Below are 15,119 nucleotides of genomic sequence, written 5' to 3'. Positions count from 1 at the left end.
CGGGCCAACAGATGGCGGTAGTGTGTAAACGTCAAACACGAACAAAAACGATACGAGCGCTGCGGGTGGCGGATCGGCCACCTACCATATTTTTGAATCGACCGTTAAAAAGGTGATCGATGGACAACGATGAGAGTGTGACGTCTGTTTGTCTGTGGTATTAGGCTTCACATTCGCCCTAATTCTGGCTCTGTATTGAAATAACTTCGAGTGATGTGTTTGGGCCTTTATTCTTGCAAACGCTTGATTGTGTGTAAATAGATCGCCCAATATTGTTTTTGACAGTTTTTGCGTGTTTTGATTTTTAGCCGGACCGGAACATTTTTTGTTTTCTACGACTGTTCGATTTTGTGTAGTTCGAAATTTATGATATTCGCAAAGAAACTGAGAATTTAAAGGCGTAAATATGAGTCTGGACGATGATGCAGAGGTGGAATCCGCGTTGGCATGTACTGCCGAGCAGCTGGAAGCAGAGGACAAGCAAAACGAGACATTAAAGGAGGAAAGTGCACTGGGAGAACTGGTGGATGCCGAAGAGTTCCTCGCTTCGGAAGGCGTATCAATGCTGGAATATGAACGGCAAATGTTCTTCGATTTGCTCCATTCGGATGGTTTGGTCGTTTGTGCAAAGTATGTGTTCATGTAGTTTTAGATTTTAAAATTTGTAAATTAATTATTGTTTAAATCTTTTCAGAGGAATAAGCTACGAAAAAGTGTTGCTTAATTTGCTGAAAATCTTTTGTGATGCAACGACACTGGTGCTGGTCGTGAATTGTTCCGACTATGAGGAGCGGTTATACACTTCCCAGCTCGAAGAGCGGCACATCCACGAGTCTTCTACAAATGCAGCTGAGCGTGAACGAGTTTATCTACTAGGTGGCATACAATTCATTAGCACGAGGGTATTGGTTGTGGATCTGCTAAAAAATCGTATTCCAATAGAGCTCATAACAGGAATTTTCGTGGTCAAAGCTCATGAAATCATTGAATCCTGCCAGGAAGCGTTTGCCCTTCGTTTGTACCGCCAAAGGAACAAAAGTGGCTTCATTAAGGCTTTCTCGAAGAATGTCGAAGCATTCACATATGGGTACGGCCACGTCGAAAAAGTAATGCGGAATCTGTTCGTAAAAGAACTTTTCATTTGGCCCCGGTTTCACGCAACCATTCAAAAGTCCCTAAAGCCCTGGGAACCCATCGTCGTGGAAATGCAAATTCCGATGAGCCAAAACATGATTCTGCTGCAGGCGAACATTTTGGACATCATGAACCATTTGGTGAAGGACATCAAAAGCTTAAATCGTAACGTGGAGCTGCAGGAGGTAACGGTGGAGAATTGCGTGACGAAAAAGTTCCATAAAATATTGCAGGCCCAGCTGGACACCATTTGGCATCAGCTGAGTTCGCAAACGAAGCTCATTGTTGCCGATCTGAAAGTGCTTCGCAGTTTGATGATGTTGGTATATGATATAAGCGTATTTAGTACAAGCTTTATAAAATTTTCATATTTTCAGATCAACTATCTATCACGATGCGGTCACTCTCTATGCCACCATGAGGAAATATCGTTCAACTGAGTATGCACTCAGCAACTCTGGATGGACAATTTGCGATTCTGCTGAGAAAATGTTCAACATCGCCAAGGAGCGTGTATTCAACAAGAACGATGGTAAGTAACGGACAGTGACGGACAAAACCTTAAGATTGCACCTAACAGAAAAAATGTATTTCCAGCACATTGCAGCAATATTATTGCTATTGTGTTTTTGCGTTTATAGTTTAGTTTTAATTTTACGACTAATGGGAAGTATGCACTTCAGCAGAAAAGTAATCACCTATCTCGATGCGTGGAAAATTTCTTGCAAGAAAAGGTCAAGAAAAGCATTTTTCTTTGATCGCAGTACGCAGTTAAAAAGAATCTTTAATGAACATTTAATGTGATTTAATGTTATTTCAAATGGAGCTCACTGAAGAAAATTTCTTGACCATTTCATCCTCAGAGATTTTTACTTTTCTTGAGCGGAACATCATACTTAGCTTAACGCATTTGCAGAATATAACAGAAGCAAATAGAATTCTCGCGTTTAGTATCATACAGGCGTGTGTGCAGTGATCAATTTCTCCTAGTCGATTTTCTGTTTGAATTCGTACATTTTAAATAGGGGAGCGGGTCATTTGGCATAACGCTTTTTGGCATTTTATTTATTTATTTAGGTTTACATCAACAGACTATGTATGAGCCTATGCATGCTATAAAACGTTTGACTTTTACTGTGCGCCCTGTTTTCAAGTTGCCTGTGAGAGAGAGCGAGACAGCACCAACACACGGCACACAGTAAAAGTCAAAAGAACAAAAGAATTTATTGCACGTACAGAGGCTCATAGTTTTAATGATATTAAAAATAAAAATAAAAATACATGGTACCTATATAACAAAACAAACGTGACAAAACATTGAATATAAAAAAGTCAAGATCGTAAAACGTTTCAAACTTAAAATGTGTCTTCAGTTCCTCAGGCCAGCGGAAAAACTAGAAAATTTCGTGCATATTTCGTGTCAGGTGGAAATCGAAGATCAATGCCACTCGATTAAAAACATGTTGCAGACCATGAACAGCATTCCGCAGTGGACGAGGTTGCACGTTGAGATGCATTTGTTGCAGGATAGCTTCGCAATCGATTCTTCCGTTTAGAGTATCGACAATGGTTAAAGCAGCAGTATGCGGCGCCGCCATCTTTTCGAATCCAACATGTTCTAAGCAACCGTTGGATACTCAAATGTATTTTAATGCGGATACTCTCCAAGGTAGCCTCCGAAGAGCAAAACGAAGATATCTTCGTTGAACTGATTCGATTCGCTCGCATCCGTTGTTGTAGTTCGGATTCCAGACCGCAGACCCATATTCCAATGTTGCTCGAACGAGGGAACAGTATAACGCTTTCAGGCAATAGATATCGGTAAAGTTGTTTGCAGTTCTAAAGACGAAGCCAAGCGTTTTTGATGCTCTATGGACAATAAGCGATATGATGGGAGAATGTCAGTTGCGAATCCAACAGAATACCCAAATCCTTAACGCATTGCACTAGTTCGATGGGCGTATCAAAAATGCTGTACTCGAAGATTATCGGCTTTTTTTTCGTAAAAAAGTGATTACGGAACACTTTGCTGGATTGACGACTAGTCGGTTGAGATCACACCATCTAGCGAAGACGTTTATCTGGTCCTGGAGATAACGGCAATCGGCAATTGAGCAAATTCGCAGAAAAAATTTTAGGTCGTCTGCGAACGTCAGTCGACGCCCTTCCACAACAAAGTGCACGTCGTTAAAATACAAAAGGAAAATAAACGGACCCAGATGACTGCCTTGCGGTATGCCTGATAACGCGTAAAAGCAGGGTGATCGACATTCTCCTAAAGCTACCACTAATTGAAGATCAGTGAGGTAAGAACGAAACCATCTCAAAAGGCTACCTCCCACTCCAAGCCTATCGAGCTAGGCGATTGCAATATCGTGGTTTAGCTTATCGAATGCCGCAGATTGATCGGTGTAAATCACGTCCGTCTGGGCCCAAAAATTCATGCTCTCAGTGATGAACGATGTAAGGCATAGCAGGTTGGTAGTAGTGGAGCGGCCGATAGTGAATCCATGTTCCATTTTGGCTGTTTTCCAGCAAGTCGGAAATGTACCGTTGGTTAGCGAGAGTTGAAATACCTTGAGAAGCTATTCCAACAAGCTGCCGATCGTTCTTTTCACAAAAGCAGCTGGAACACCGTCTGGCCCCGGCTTGAACGAAGCTTTGAGCTGTGATGCCGCTTTCGAGATCGTTTCTTGAGTAACGTGGATATTGCTAAGCGTTTGATTAGCCAAAGACACATTGTTGGCCGCGGTATTGATGAGATCGACGGAAAGCTGTTCGTTTACAAACACACTTGCAAATTTGTTTGAAAACATATTGCAGATGTCCTCTAGATTAGACTCAGTAGTGCCGTTGAATGTCATGGACGATGGCAAACCAACTTCCTTCCGCTGTTCGTTCACGTAGTTCCAGAAAGATTTGGGATGCGATTTTAGTCGGCGTTGTATTTCGCTCTGATGACGATGAAAATAGAAACGACTCAAACGCTTGTATTCATAGTTGAGTCTAACGTAGTAGCATTTTGATGACCATGTGCGAAATTTGGTAAACCGTGCGAGCGCTGCTTTTTTTTCCTCTTCAGCAAAAGAAGATCGTTGGTCATCCACGGTACACGTGAGTCGGTTCGAATGACTTTTTTAGGAACGTGCCTTTCAATGACATATGCCAGGACGTGAGAGAAGGTTAGTTCTGCATTATTGACATCCGTTATATCTAGAGTGCAATCCCAATCTGTCTCGGACAGCAATTCAGCTATAGTATGGAACTCAGCTCTGTGAAAGTCATATGCAGCAACCGATGGACTAGAGATGAAATCACGAACCATTGGTTTCGATGGCGACTACTAGCGGCGGATGATAAGAAACAACCTTCACCAAAAGTACAGGTGCCGTCGATATGAAAGGAGCAGTGTCACGACCTCTCACGAAACATATCCAGGTAGCGGCCATTTTCGTTCATCACGTGATTGATCTGAGCCAGAGTAGCAGTACTGTAATAATCAAGAAGATTGACAGCACCAGCGTGAAGCGAAGTGCGTTGATGATCGGGACACAGAAAACGGCTGTGAGTTGGAGAGCCACCCAGACTTGTTCCACAGAAATCCAAAGCTTTCGGCAGGTGTGCGTCCCGGTGATGAAATGAAGAAAGATGGCGTTGGAGTTGAACGATGTGGAACACAATGACTGCAAACCGAAATGCTTTTAGGCGGCGTAAACGTTGTTAGCTGAATATACTTGCCGGTTACTGGGGTCTGGAAGACCCCGTCTCCTTCCCCAAACACAGGACCGAGACGACTGCAGGTCGCCCCAACAAACAATTTTGCTGAAAAAGAGTTGAACAAATCACTCTCGAGCATACTTCAGCTTCAGCTGAATAAACTATTATTCAGCTGCTAATGATACTTGGGGCTGGCTGTAAATGCTGTGTTGGGAGAATATGGGGCTTCCTCGAGGCTGGCGGCAGTTGTGCGTCCCGGGGATGAACTAGTTGGAGACGTTGATTTGCACGGCATAATAGTCATTTGGCAAACAGGGACAATCGGTGAAAACCACAGCGACGTAAAGGGACTAGCGATTGGATGCTCGGTGGTGGTCGATCAATGAGAGAATGTGCAAGTTGAGGCTCAAAGCAGGTCCGTCCCACTCGGGCTCAGATTGGGTACCACTTCTAGTACTGCATTCGGTCCCTCAGTAGTGTAAAAGGTACCCAAGTTTGACAGATCGCAGTACACTTTTCACGGCATTCTAGATTACCTAATGAGCCATAAAATTTTGGGCAACTGCAAAGAACATGGAGGTCTTTAATTTGTGTTTGCTCAAAGGCTGGTTCTTCAACTTCAGCATAATAAACGTGGACAGCCCTCACTCCGAAAGCACTGATGATGATAAAGACGCTTTTTACGCGCAGCTCGAACGCGAGTACGACAGCTGCCCAAGGCACGACGTCAAAATCATCATAGGAGATCTAAACGCTCAGGTTGGCCAGGAGGAGGAGTTCAGACAGGCTTTTGGAAAGTTCAGCGCCCACCGGCTGACGAAAGAAAACGGCTTACGACTAATTGATTTCACTTACTTCCAGCACAACCTTCCATACCGATACACCTGGAGATCACCACAGCAGACAGAATCACAAATCGACCACGTTCTGATTGATGAACGGCACTTCTCCGACATTATCGACGTCAGGACCTATCGTGGCGCTAACATCGACTCCGACCACTGTCTGGTGATGGTCAAACTGCGCGGAAAAACTCTCCGTCATTAACAACGCACGGTACCGCCGACTGCCCCGGTATGACCTAGGGCGGCTTAAGCAACCGGATGTCGCAGCTGCATACGCACAGCACCTCGAGGCTGCATTACCGGAAGAGGGTGAGCTGGATAAAGCCCCTCTTGAGGACTGCTGGAGAACAGTGAAATCAGCCATCAATGACACAGCTGAGAGCAATGTCGGGTACGTGGGACGGAGTCGACGGAACGATTGGTTCGAAAAGGAATGTAAGCAGGTTCTGGAGGAGAAGAACGCAGTGCGAACGTTAATGCTGCAGCAAGGAACCCGGCAGAACGTGGAGTGTTATAAACAGAAACGGCAACAGCAGACCCGCCTATTTCGGGAGAAAAAACGCCGCCTGTAGGAGGCGGAGTGCGAGGAGATGGAATAGCTGTGCCGGTCTCAAGAAACACGCAAGTTTTTTCAGAAGCTCAACGCATCCCGCAACGGCTTCGTACCGCAGACTGAGATGTACAGGGATAAGGATGGGAGCATTTTGACGGACGAGCGTGAGGTGATCGAAAGGTGAGCTGAGCTGAGAGCACAGGCAATGAGGATTGGGACAATGTAGGAAATGCCGTCGTTGGTACTGCGGAGGATGGGAACTAACCAGCCCCCACTTTGAGGGAGGTTAAGGATGCTATTCACCAGCTCAAGAACAATAAAGCTACTGGTAAGGATGGTATCGGAGCTGAACTCATAAAGATGGGCCCGGAGAAGCTGGCCATTTGTCTGCACCGGCTGATATTCACAATCTGGGACACAGAACAGCTACCGGAGGAGTGGAAGGAAGGGGTAATGTGCCCCATCTACAAGAAAGGCGACAAGTTAGATTTGAGAACTTTCGAGCGATCACCATGCTAAATGCGGCCTACAAAGTATTATCACAGATCATCTTCCGTCGTCTATCACCTATAGTAAGCGAGTTTGTGGGAAGTTATCAAGCCGGCTTCGTTGACGGCCAATCGACAACGGACCAGATATTTACTGTACGGCAAATTCTCCAAAAATGTCGTGAATACCAGGTCCCAACGCATCACCTTTTCATCGATTTTAAGGCGGCATACGATAGTATCGACCGCGTAGAGCTATGGAAAATCATGGTCGAGAACAGCTTTCCCGGGAAGCTCACGAGATTGATAAGAGCGACTATGGAAGGTGTGCAAAATTGTGTGAAAGTTTCAGGCGAACATTTCAGTTCGTTTGGATCCCGCCGGGGACTACGACAAGGTGATGGACTTTCGTGCCTGTTGTTCAATATTGCGCTAGAAGGTGTTATGCGGAGAGCCGGGCTCAACAGCCGGGGTACGATTTCTGCGAGATCCGGACAATTTGTTTGCTTCGCGGATGATATGGACATTGTCGGCCGAACATTTGAACTGGTGCGAAAGTTGGACTGGTGGTGAATGCGTCCAATACAAAGTACATGCTAGCTGGTGGGGCCGAGCGCGACAGGGCTCGCCTAAGTAGCAGTGTTACGATAGACGGGGATACCTTCGAGGTGATCAACGAGTTTGTCTACCTTGGATCCTTGCTGACGGCTGACAATAACGTTAGCCGTGAAATACGGAGGCGCATCATCAGTGGAAGTCGGGCCTACTATGGCCTCTACAAGAAGCTGCGGTCAAAAAAGATTCACACCCGCACCTAATGTACCATGTACAAAACGCTCATAAGGCTGGTAGTCCTCTACGGGCATGAAACGTGGGCGATGCTCGAGGTCCAGGTCCTCGGAAGCACTTGGAGTCTTCGAACGTCGGGTGCTTAGGACGATCTTTGGCGGTGTGCAGGAAAACGGTGTGTGGCTGCGAAGAATGAACCACGAGCTCACCCAACTCTAGGGCGAACCCATTATCCAGAAGGTGGCCAAAGCTGGAAGGATACGATGGGCAGGGCATGATGCAAGAATGCCGAACAGCAACCCTGCAATGATGGTATTCGCTACGGATCCGGTTGGTACAAGAAGGCGTGGAGCGGATCAAGTGCGTATCGATTTGGCGAGCGTGGGACAGAACCGAGGATGGAGAGATGCTGCCACGAACCGAGTTTTGTGGCGTGAAATTGTTGATTCAGTGTTATCTGTTTAGATGTTAACTAAATAAATGAAATGAATAGTCATTTGGCATAACTAAAATTATAACCCTTCTTTAAAAATATGCCTGTTCTTGATGAAATTACCAAAAAAAAAAAAATGCAGTGAACATCTTGAAGATTATGGATATTCTATTAGAAATCATTGATGGCCTTGTAATCCGTATAGTTTTTGATAGAACGTTTATTTTCATTTGTTTGTGCTCCGCACTGTAAATTAAAACGAGTTGCAATTCGTCATTAACAGTTTTCTCGTTTCAGAATTCGAACCAGAACTCTGCCCAAAATGGAAGGCACTAACTGAAGTGCTCCGACAAGAAATTCCAGCAGATATCAAAGAAACGGCGAAAAAGATGCGCAAGAAAGATGAACGTCATAAGTATCTGCATCAGCAGGTGAAGGTCCTAATTCTGTGTCAAGACGCCAGGACGTGCTACCAGCTAAATCAGTATTTAACACAAGGGCCCGAAAAGTATCTGTTTTATAATGCGATGAAAAATGATGTGGTGGTATCCAAATTGGCTGAATCATATCGTCACTTCCATACCGATAATGATCGAAGTGCGTACAATGTACAGAATGTTAAAACGTTCGTTAAACCTAAAACTGCGCCAATGCAACAACCGTTACCTGAAGAGCCAGGAGCTTCAAAGGGAAATTTCTTGCGAGAAAGAATTGCAAAACGTCGCGCTGAGGCAGCTAAAAAGGCTGAAGAAGATTCGAAAGATGACGAGGAAGATCGCACAAAAATGTCTGAAATGGAAGCAGATTTGATGGATAAGGAAGAGAATGAAGATTATCACTGCTTTAGAGATTCCTACATACTTACAATGTCCCAGAAAGTTGACGTCAATCGTACCGTTTCGGACGATGGCGAGGAAGACGATCTGTGCGACGTTACCCAATTGGAATGTGGTGAATTCGAATCGTTTCCTGAGATGGAAAACATGGACGTCACGAAGATTGTGTCCGACAGCAACAAACCGATGGTATTCATTCAAACGTTCAAAAGCGAAATTAACGGTATGACATCACTGGATCGCACCTTGGAGGAGATCAAACCTCGCTACATCGTACTGTATCACAGCAACGTGACGGCGATTCGGCAAATTGAAGTGTACGAAGCCCGGCAGCAGCGCCAAGAGCTTGCCAGGGTGCGAGTGTTCGTTATTATCCACTCGAAAACAGTTGAAGAGCAGTCCTATCTGACGTCGTTGCGGAGAGAAAAGCAAGCTTTCGAATTGCTGATCGACACGAAAAGGGTAATGTTACTTTATAGATTAGATACATATACATAGGGAGCCGGGTCCGATTCTTGGAACTTTTGATTCACTTCGGCAGTGGGATTTTTTGAAAGCTACTAATCTCATATTTGGTCACAATATGCGTCGTATTGAGATGCTTCTTTTTGCCAAGTTCCAGACAATTCGGCCGAGGAAAACCCCCATGCCAAAGTGAATCATGGTAGTGCTGAAGTAGCTCTGCACCCTACCTATGCATTGCTCGATAACTTCTACAGGAACTTGTTCTCGAAACATACTTACTTTAGTTTTGATGGCGCTACGTCCTTCAAGACATGACCTGCGCCACAATGTTACGTCAACTAACTCGATCTATGGCTGCTAACCTCCAGTTTCTCTCTCGCCCACACTTCCAAGATCCTGCTCCACTTGGTCAAACCACCTAGCTCGTTGCGCTCCTCTTTGTCTTGTACCGGCCGGATTTGAGGTGAACACCATTTTTGCGGCATTGTTGTCCGGCATTCTGACAACGTTTCCCGCCCATCATACCCTTCCAGCTTTAGCGACTTTCCGAATACTGGGTTCACCGTAGAGTTGCGCAAGCTCGTGGTTCATTCTTCTTCTCCATACGCCGTTCTCACATACTCCGCCAAAGATCGTCCTAAGCACACGCCGTTCAAAAACTCCTAGCGCATGCAAGTCCTCTTCGAGCATTGTTCACGTCTCATCCTCGCCTTATGCCGGTCTTAGGCGGCATCCACAAATTACGTAACGCTCTAGGGGGAGGGGGGAGTAGGCTCAAGCGTTACGGTTCATACAAAATTTTGAAATTTTTCATACAAAAAGCGTTACGGAGGGGGGGGAGGGGGTCAAAAATTTCCAATTTTAGCGTTACGTAATAAATGGACGCTGCCTTATCAGCGTCTTGTACATGGTACACATAGTACAGAGGTGAAGTTTACCAGACCGTAAGATCTTGTGGAGTCCGATTTAGATTGGATTTGGATTTGAAGTGAATTTGGATTGTATATGCATTAACATTTTATTCGTTTTAATTTGTATTTGGATTAGATTTGATCCGATGTGAATTGAATTTGGTTTTAATTTGATTGAATAAGAATTTAATTGGATTTGGATTTACATTTGATTCAATGTGGAATAAAGTTGGATTGGATTTGAATTGAATTTGACTGGAAATTTGATTGGATTTGGAGTTAATTGGAATTAGATTTGGATTAGATTTCAATTGTATTTGGATTGGATATGGATAGGATTTTTAAGTGGATTTGGTATAACATTTGATTCAATGTAGAATAAAGTTGGATTGGATTTGGATTAGATTGGATCGCTTTTGAAATTTGTTTGATTTGGATTTAAATCGGAATTTGGTTTTGAATTGGATTGGATTTAAATTGGATTCGGATATGTATTGGAATATGGACTTATATTGGATTTGGATTGAGTTTGGATGTGAATTGGATTGCATTTGGATTGGATTTATAATTGGATTGGATTTGGATTGGATTTGGATTATATTCGGATTAGATTTGGATAGGATTTGGATTGGATTTGGATTAGATTTGGATTGGATTTAGATTGAACAGGATTGGACTACCGTGAAGGCCCCTAACTCTGCGCACTTTCACCAAAATCCACCAAAATCTGGTAAAATACTTACATTTTTGTTCAAAATTTATTTTTCATATATTGCTACAATAGTAATAAAAAAGCACACGAAGAATTTTCTTGACAAATTTACGTTTGTTACTTTAATAAAAAATAAAATAGCTTTAAAAACATTGAAAAACTTCCAAATTGACTGCCCGTTAGCAAAAATGCTAAGGGAGGTACTCGCACTTAAGTCATTTGAAGCAAATTAAAGAGAATATATTTTCGATTTTAAGTACGTAGGCTCTAGTTTATTTATCGAGCAATCATCACTGATAAATTGCAACATATTTTCTCTCCATTTTCTTATTCTTCTTAAGTGCGCATAGTAAGGAACCATTTTTCAACTATGTTCCTTACTATGCGCAGCAGTTATAAAACGTTATTTTCAACATACAATCAACCCTGCAGAGGTCGATATTGAAGGGAATCATCGACTTGTCGACACCATCGAGATATGGAATAGAAATGCTTTGGAAAATTATTTGAGGGGACCATCATGGTAAGGGAAGATTAAAAAATGACCTCCATCATATTTAAATGATTTCTACACTCAAATCCCCTGTCGCGATTTTTACAGTACCTAATGCATGCATTGTCACATTTTCATAGACTCCACCTTCCCGTGAACGATGGACGTAATTTTTAAATGCTCCCTAACCATGCAATAAAATAATTTTGAATATTTGTATAGTTTCATGAGTCAATATCGAGTAATGGGACATCGAGGTTTAATCGCATTTGCAACATAGAAACGCCAATAAAGTGCTGTTATTGATCTGCAATAGGAATCGTTCATTAATTACGTCACGCTTATACAGAGCGGCGATACTTTTCGATTGAGTGATGAACACTACATTAAGAATGGATATACCCTTACGCTTAAACTATTCTTCGTATTTAGTAGAAATGTTCGGGTTTCACATATAACAAACCAGCACCAGGTTCTTATTTATTTTCTTCAAACCCGGATCCGACCAGAATCGAGACAATAATTTGATACCAAACCCGGACCCGAACCGAACCAAAGAAATTTTTTGTTTTATATTTGCTAGTGAAAATACATAAACAGTCAAAGCTTTCCCTTACACGCCAAGGGTGAACGCAAAAAAGACATAGTATGTTGGTGTTGTATGTTGGTTTAGGTTTTAGAAAACTAAGTTAATTACATGTTTTGGAAATCATATGATGATTTCGATTGTTTTGAGAGTTGCACTTAATGGCATTCAATTGAATTATAGATAAAATTCACTTCACTTAGTAAACTTGTGTTAGAGACATTCCACGCTCCACTGGGGACGTAAAGCCGTATGAAGCAAGAAAATAAAGAGAAAATCGGAGTTTAAATGCTAGTAAAGCTATTAGTAAAACCCCGTTTGGCATAATGCCATATGGCATAATGCCGTTTGGCATACAGTCGTTTGGCATAATAGCTGTTTGGCATAATGCCATTTGGCATAACGGTCGTTTGGCATAATCGCCATTTGGCATAATAGCCGTTTGGCATAATTGTAAATAGCATTGCATTTAATCAAATTCGTTCCATTAGGCAAAGGAGGTTTTGATAAACTGCTCGTGATCGCACATTCTGCTGTCAGTTATTAATAGGACATACATAAAATCTTCATTTTTAAAAGGAAACCAACATATAATGAAGCTCTTTTATAATTGCATCATACATGACTTCCGGAGATATTATAGCGCATTTTTTAACAAATTGTGTCCAACGCCTGAGTTATGTCATGTTATTTGAAAAAAAGAAGAAACATAATGTTTTATGACGCATCTTATGGTCCTGGATATTACTATACCATTGCAGAATTTTCTTTTTCAAATTATGCCAAACGACCATTATGCCAAACGACTATTATGCCAAACGGCTTTATGCCAAACGACTGTATGCCAAACGGCATTATGCCAAATGGCATTATGCCATACGGGGTAGACCCTAGTAAAACACTTCAACTGTTATAAAGAATTTATCGAGTGCGCAGAGTTAGGATAGGAACCTAAATGCGCAGAAGCATTACAAAAATCAGTGCGCAGAGTTAGGAACACGGACACCCTTGAGAACAATTAAAAACTTGCAATAAAAATCATTACTTAGTGAAGCTTTTATATTTTTTCCTTATACATAAGATTAATAAGTATTTGCTTCCAAAATTTCAGAATATTGTTTTTTGTTTTCAATCAATTACAGCTGTTTGAAATTTGAAAAGCCTTAAGTGCGCAGAGTATGGGGCCTTCACGGTACAATACAACGTTAACGAATTTGCAACTTCCAATTAGAATCACGCATTTTTATCAAATCTACACCATAGTACATATCAATAATTTTATTTTTTATTTTTTACAGACAATGGTCGTACCGGAGTACCAGGACGGGAAATCTGAAGATGCAATTACCATGCTCCAGAAGAAACAGGAGATTTCTACGAGGCAGGCCGGGGGTCAAGCGGTCAGCACTGAAAGCATCATCACGCCTCGCATTATCGTCGATATGCGAGAGTTTCGATCAGACTTACCATGCTTGATTCATCGTCGTGGCATTGAGGTAGTGCCCCTAACGATTACGGTGAGTAGTTTCTACCGCACTCTTTCTGCTTCATCCAATATGTTCATGAATTTCCCAGATCGGTGACTACATTCTGACACCGGAAATTTGCGTGGAGCGAAAATCCATCTCCGATCTCATCGGTTCTCTCAACTCGGGACGACTTTACAACCAGTGCGTACAAATGACCCGCTGCTACGCTAAACCGATACTGCTGATTGAGTTCGATCAGAACAAACCATTTCATTTGCAACGAAATTTCATGATGTCTGGGGATTCGAGTTCTTCCAATGCAGACATCATGCAAAAACTGCAACTGCTCACGTTGCACTTCCCGAAGTTGAAGCTCGTGTGGTCTCCAAGCCCTTACGCCACGGCCCAGCTGTTCGAAGAGCTGAAACAAGGTAAGCAGGAACCCGAGCCTGAAGTGGCTACGCTACTCGGTTCGGATGAAGCCGGAGGTGAAGGGGAGAACATCGTGGACCGAACAAATCCAAATGTTCACGATTTTCTGATAAAACTGCCAGGAATTAACTCGAAAAACATTGGCAAAGTGATGAGAAAATGTAAAAATCTGAAGGAACTACTCAAAAAGACCGAAAACGAGCTGGAAGAATTGTTGGGCAACAAAATGCAAGCCAAAATGATGTGGGAAATATTGCATGTGGCACATAAACCTATTCAAGGGGATGTAGGTGAGAAGCAGTTTGCTTCCAAATTTAAGCGTGGACTCGGAAAAAGAGCTTTTTGAGGTCTTCTGTAGGCGAATTCCGGCGCTTATTTTCTTCGAAGAAAAGAAAATTTTCTTGCTGGTGAGTTATAGAAGAAAATTTCTTCTCTTCGAAGAAAATGTGCGCCGGAATTCGCCTACTGGGGTTTAGTTGGTTTGTAATAAAATTCAAAAAGTAATACTATTGAAGAAGTGGCTTTTTAATCAATATCACAGGATTTGAGATTTCTTGATTTTCATTTTCATTTTGCAGCGCTTGGCTTGGTGGGGCAATAAGCGCGTGAATAAGTCATTCCAAAATCGGTAGAAGGAAAAGGTAATGGCCATAATAGTCTATGTAGACCACTTGAACACAATCAGAAATATAGGCAAGGTTGGGGTAGATTTTAGGAAATTAATTGTAGATTTGACACAGTAATGCGATTAATGCTGCAACATGTAAATGTGTTGATTTTGATAAAAACTATTTTTTCTATTCCTCTTGTTTATTTTAAAGGCACTCTGTGCTCATGGCCGCCACTGTGCCGGAATCATAGTTCTTCTTTATCGATACAGATTCTATTTTAACTATTCTATATTTACATCACTCTCTACTACTCTTTTACTCTCACACTGAGCAGGTAGGAGAGTGCTCTGCTGTTGGTCCAATCAATTTCCATATAATCCATAGTCCATTGCTCTTGCGGTGGTTCATTTTGCCGTGTTCTTGAGTCGTTTGAGGCTAGCCGCCTTCGAAGAGGGTCAGTTTGTCTCAATCACCAGCTGATACTGACGGAGGATGGATGTGCTCCCGGAAGCACGGCCCTCCGTGCGGCGTCTTCTGGTGGCTGGACGGGTTTTATTGTGGAGGAGTTGGGAATCGAACCCATGACCTTCCGCGTATGAAGCGAATTGTTAACTTAGGGGGTTGAAAGCAAAGGGGTGTAAGTGA

General features: G+C 42.7%; 1 protein-coding gene across 1 annotated transcript; it reads left to right on the top strand.

Moving 5' to 3' along the window:
• The first annotated feature begins 295 nt into the window (after positions 1-295).
• Positions 296-14,283, top strand: LOC5573608 (DNA repair endonuclease XPF). The gene is made up of 6 exons (XM_021850513.1): positions 296-630; positions 695-1,453; positions 1,512-1,666; positions 8,257-9,257; positions 13,261-13,479; positions 13,538-14,283. Exons 1-6 carry the CDS (start codon positions 407-409, stop codon positions 14,207-14,209), a joined length of 3,030 nt encoding a protein of 1,009 aa, XP_021706205.1. The 5' UTR covers positions 296-406; the 3' UTR covers positions 14,210-14,283.
• Positions 14,284-15,119: the final 836 nt, after the last annotated feature.

Source organism: Aedes aegypti, chromosome 3, assembly GCF_002204515.2.
Source record: "Aedes aegypti strain LVP_AGWG chromosome 3, AaegL5.0 Primary Assembly, whole genome shotgun sequence".
Classification (NCBI taxonomy): Eukaryota; Metazoa; Arthropoda; class Insecta; order Diptera; family Culicidae; genus Aedes; species Aedes aegypti.
The sequence above is the reverse complement of the archived record's forward strand: the minus strand, read 5'-3'. Positions and strand labels throughout refer to the sequence as shown.

What these genes read in the sequence shown, in the direction of transcription:
- LOC5573608 (XM_021850513.1), top strand. Translation starts at nt 407, where the DNA reads ATGAGTCTGGACGATGATGCAGAGGTGGAATCCGCGTTGGCATGTACT. An exon ending in GGTTTGGTCGTTTGTGCAAA is followed by an intron (nt 631 to 694) that starts GTATGTGTTCAT and finishes AAATCTTTTCAG; the next exon opens with AGGAATAAGCTACGAAAAAG. An exon ending in TGCTGATCGACACGAAAAGG is followed by an intron (nt 9,258 to 13,260) that starts GTAATGTTACTT and finishes TATTTTTTACAG; the next exon opens with ACAATGGTCGTACCGGAGTA.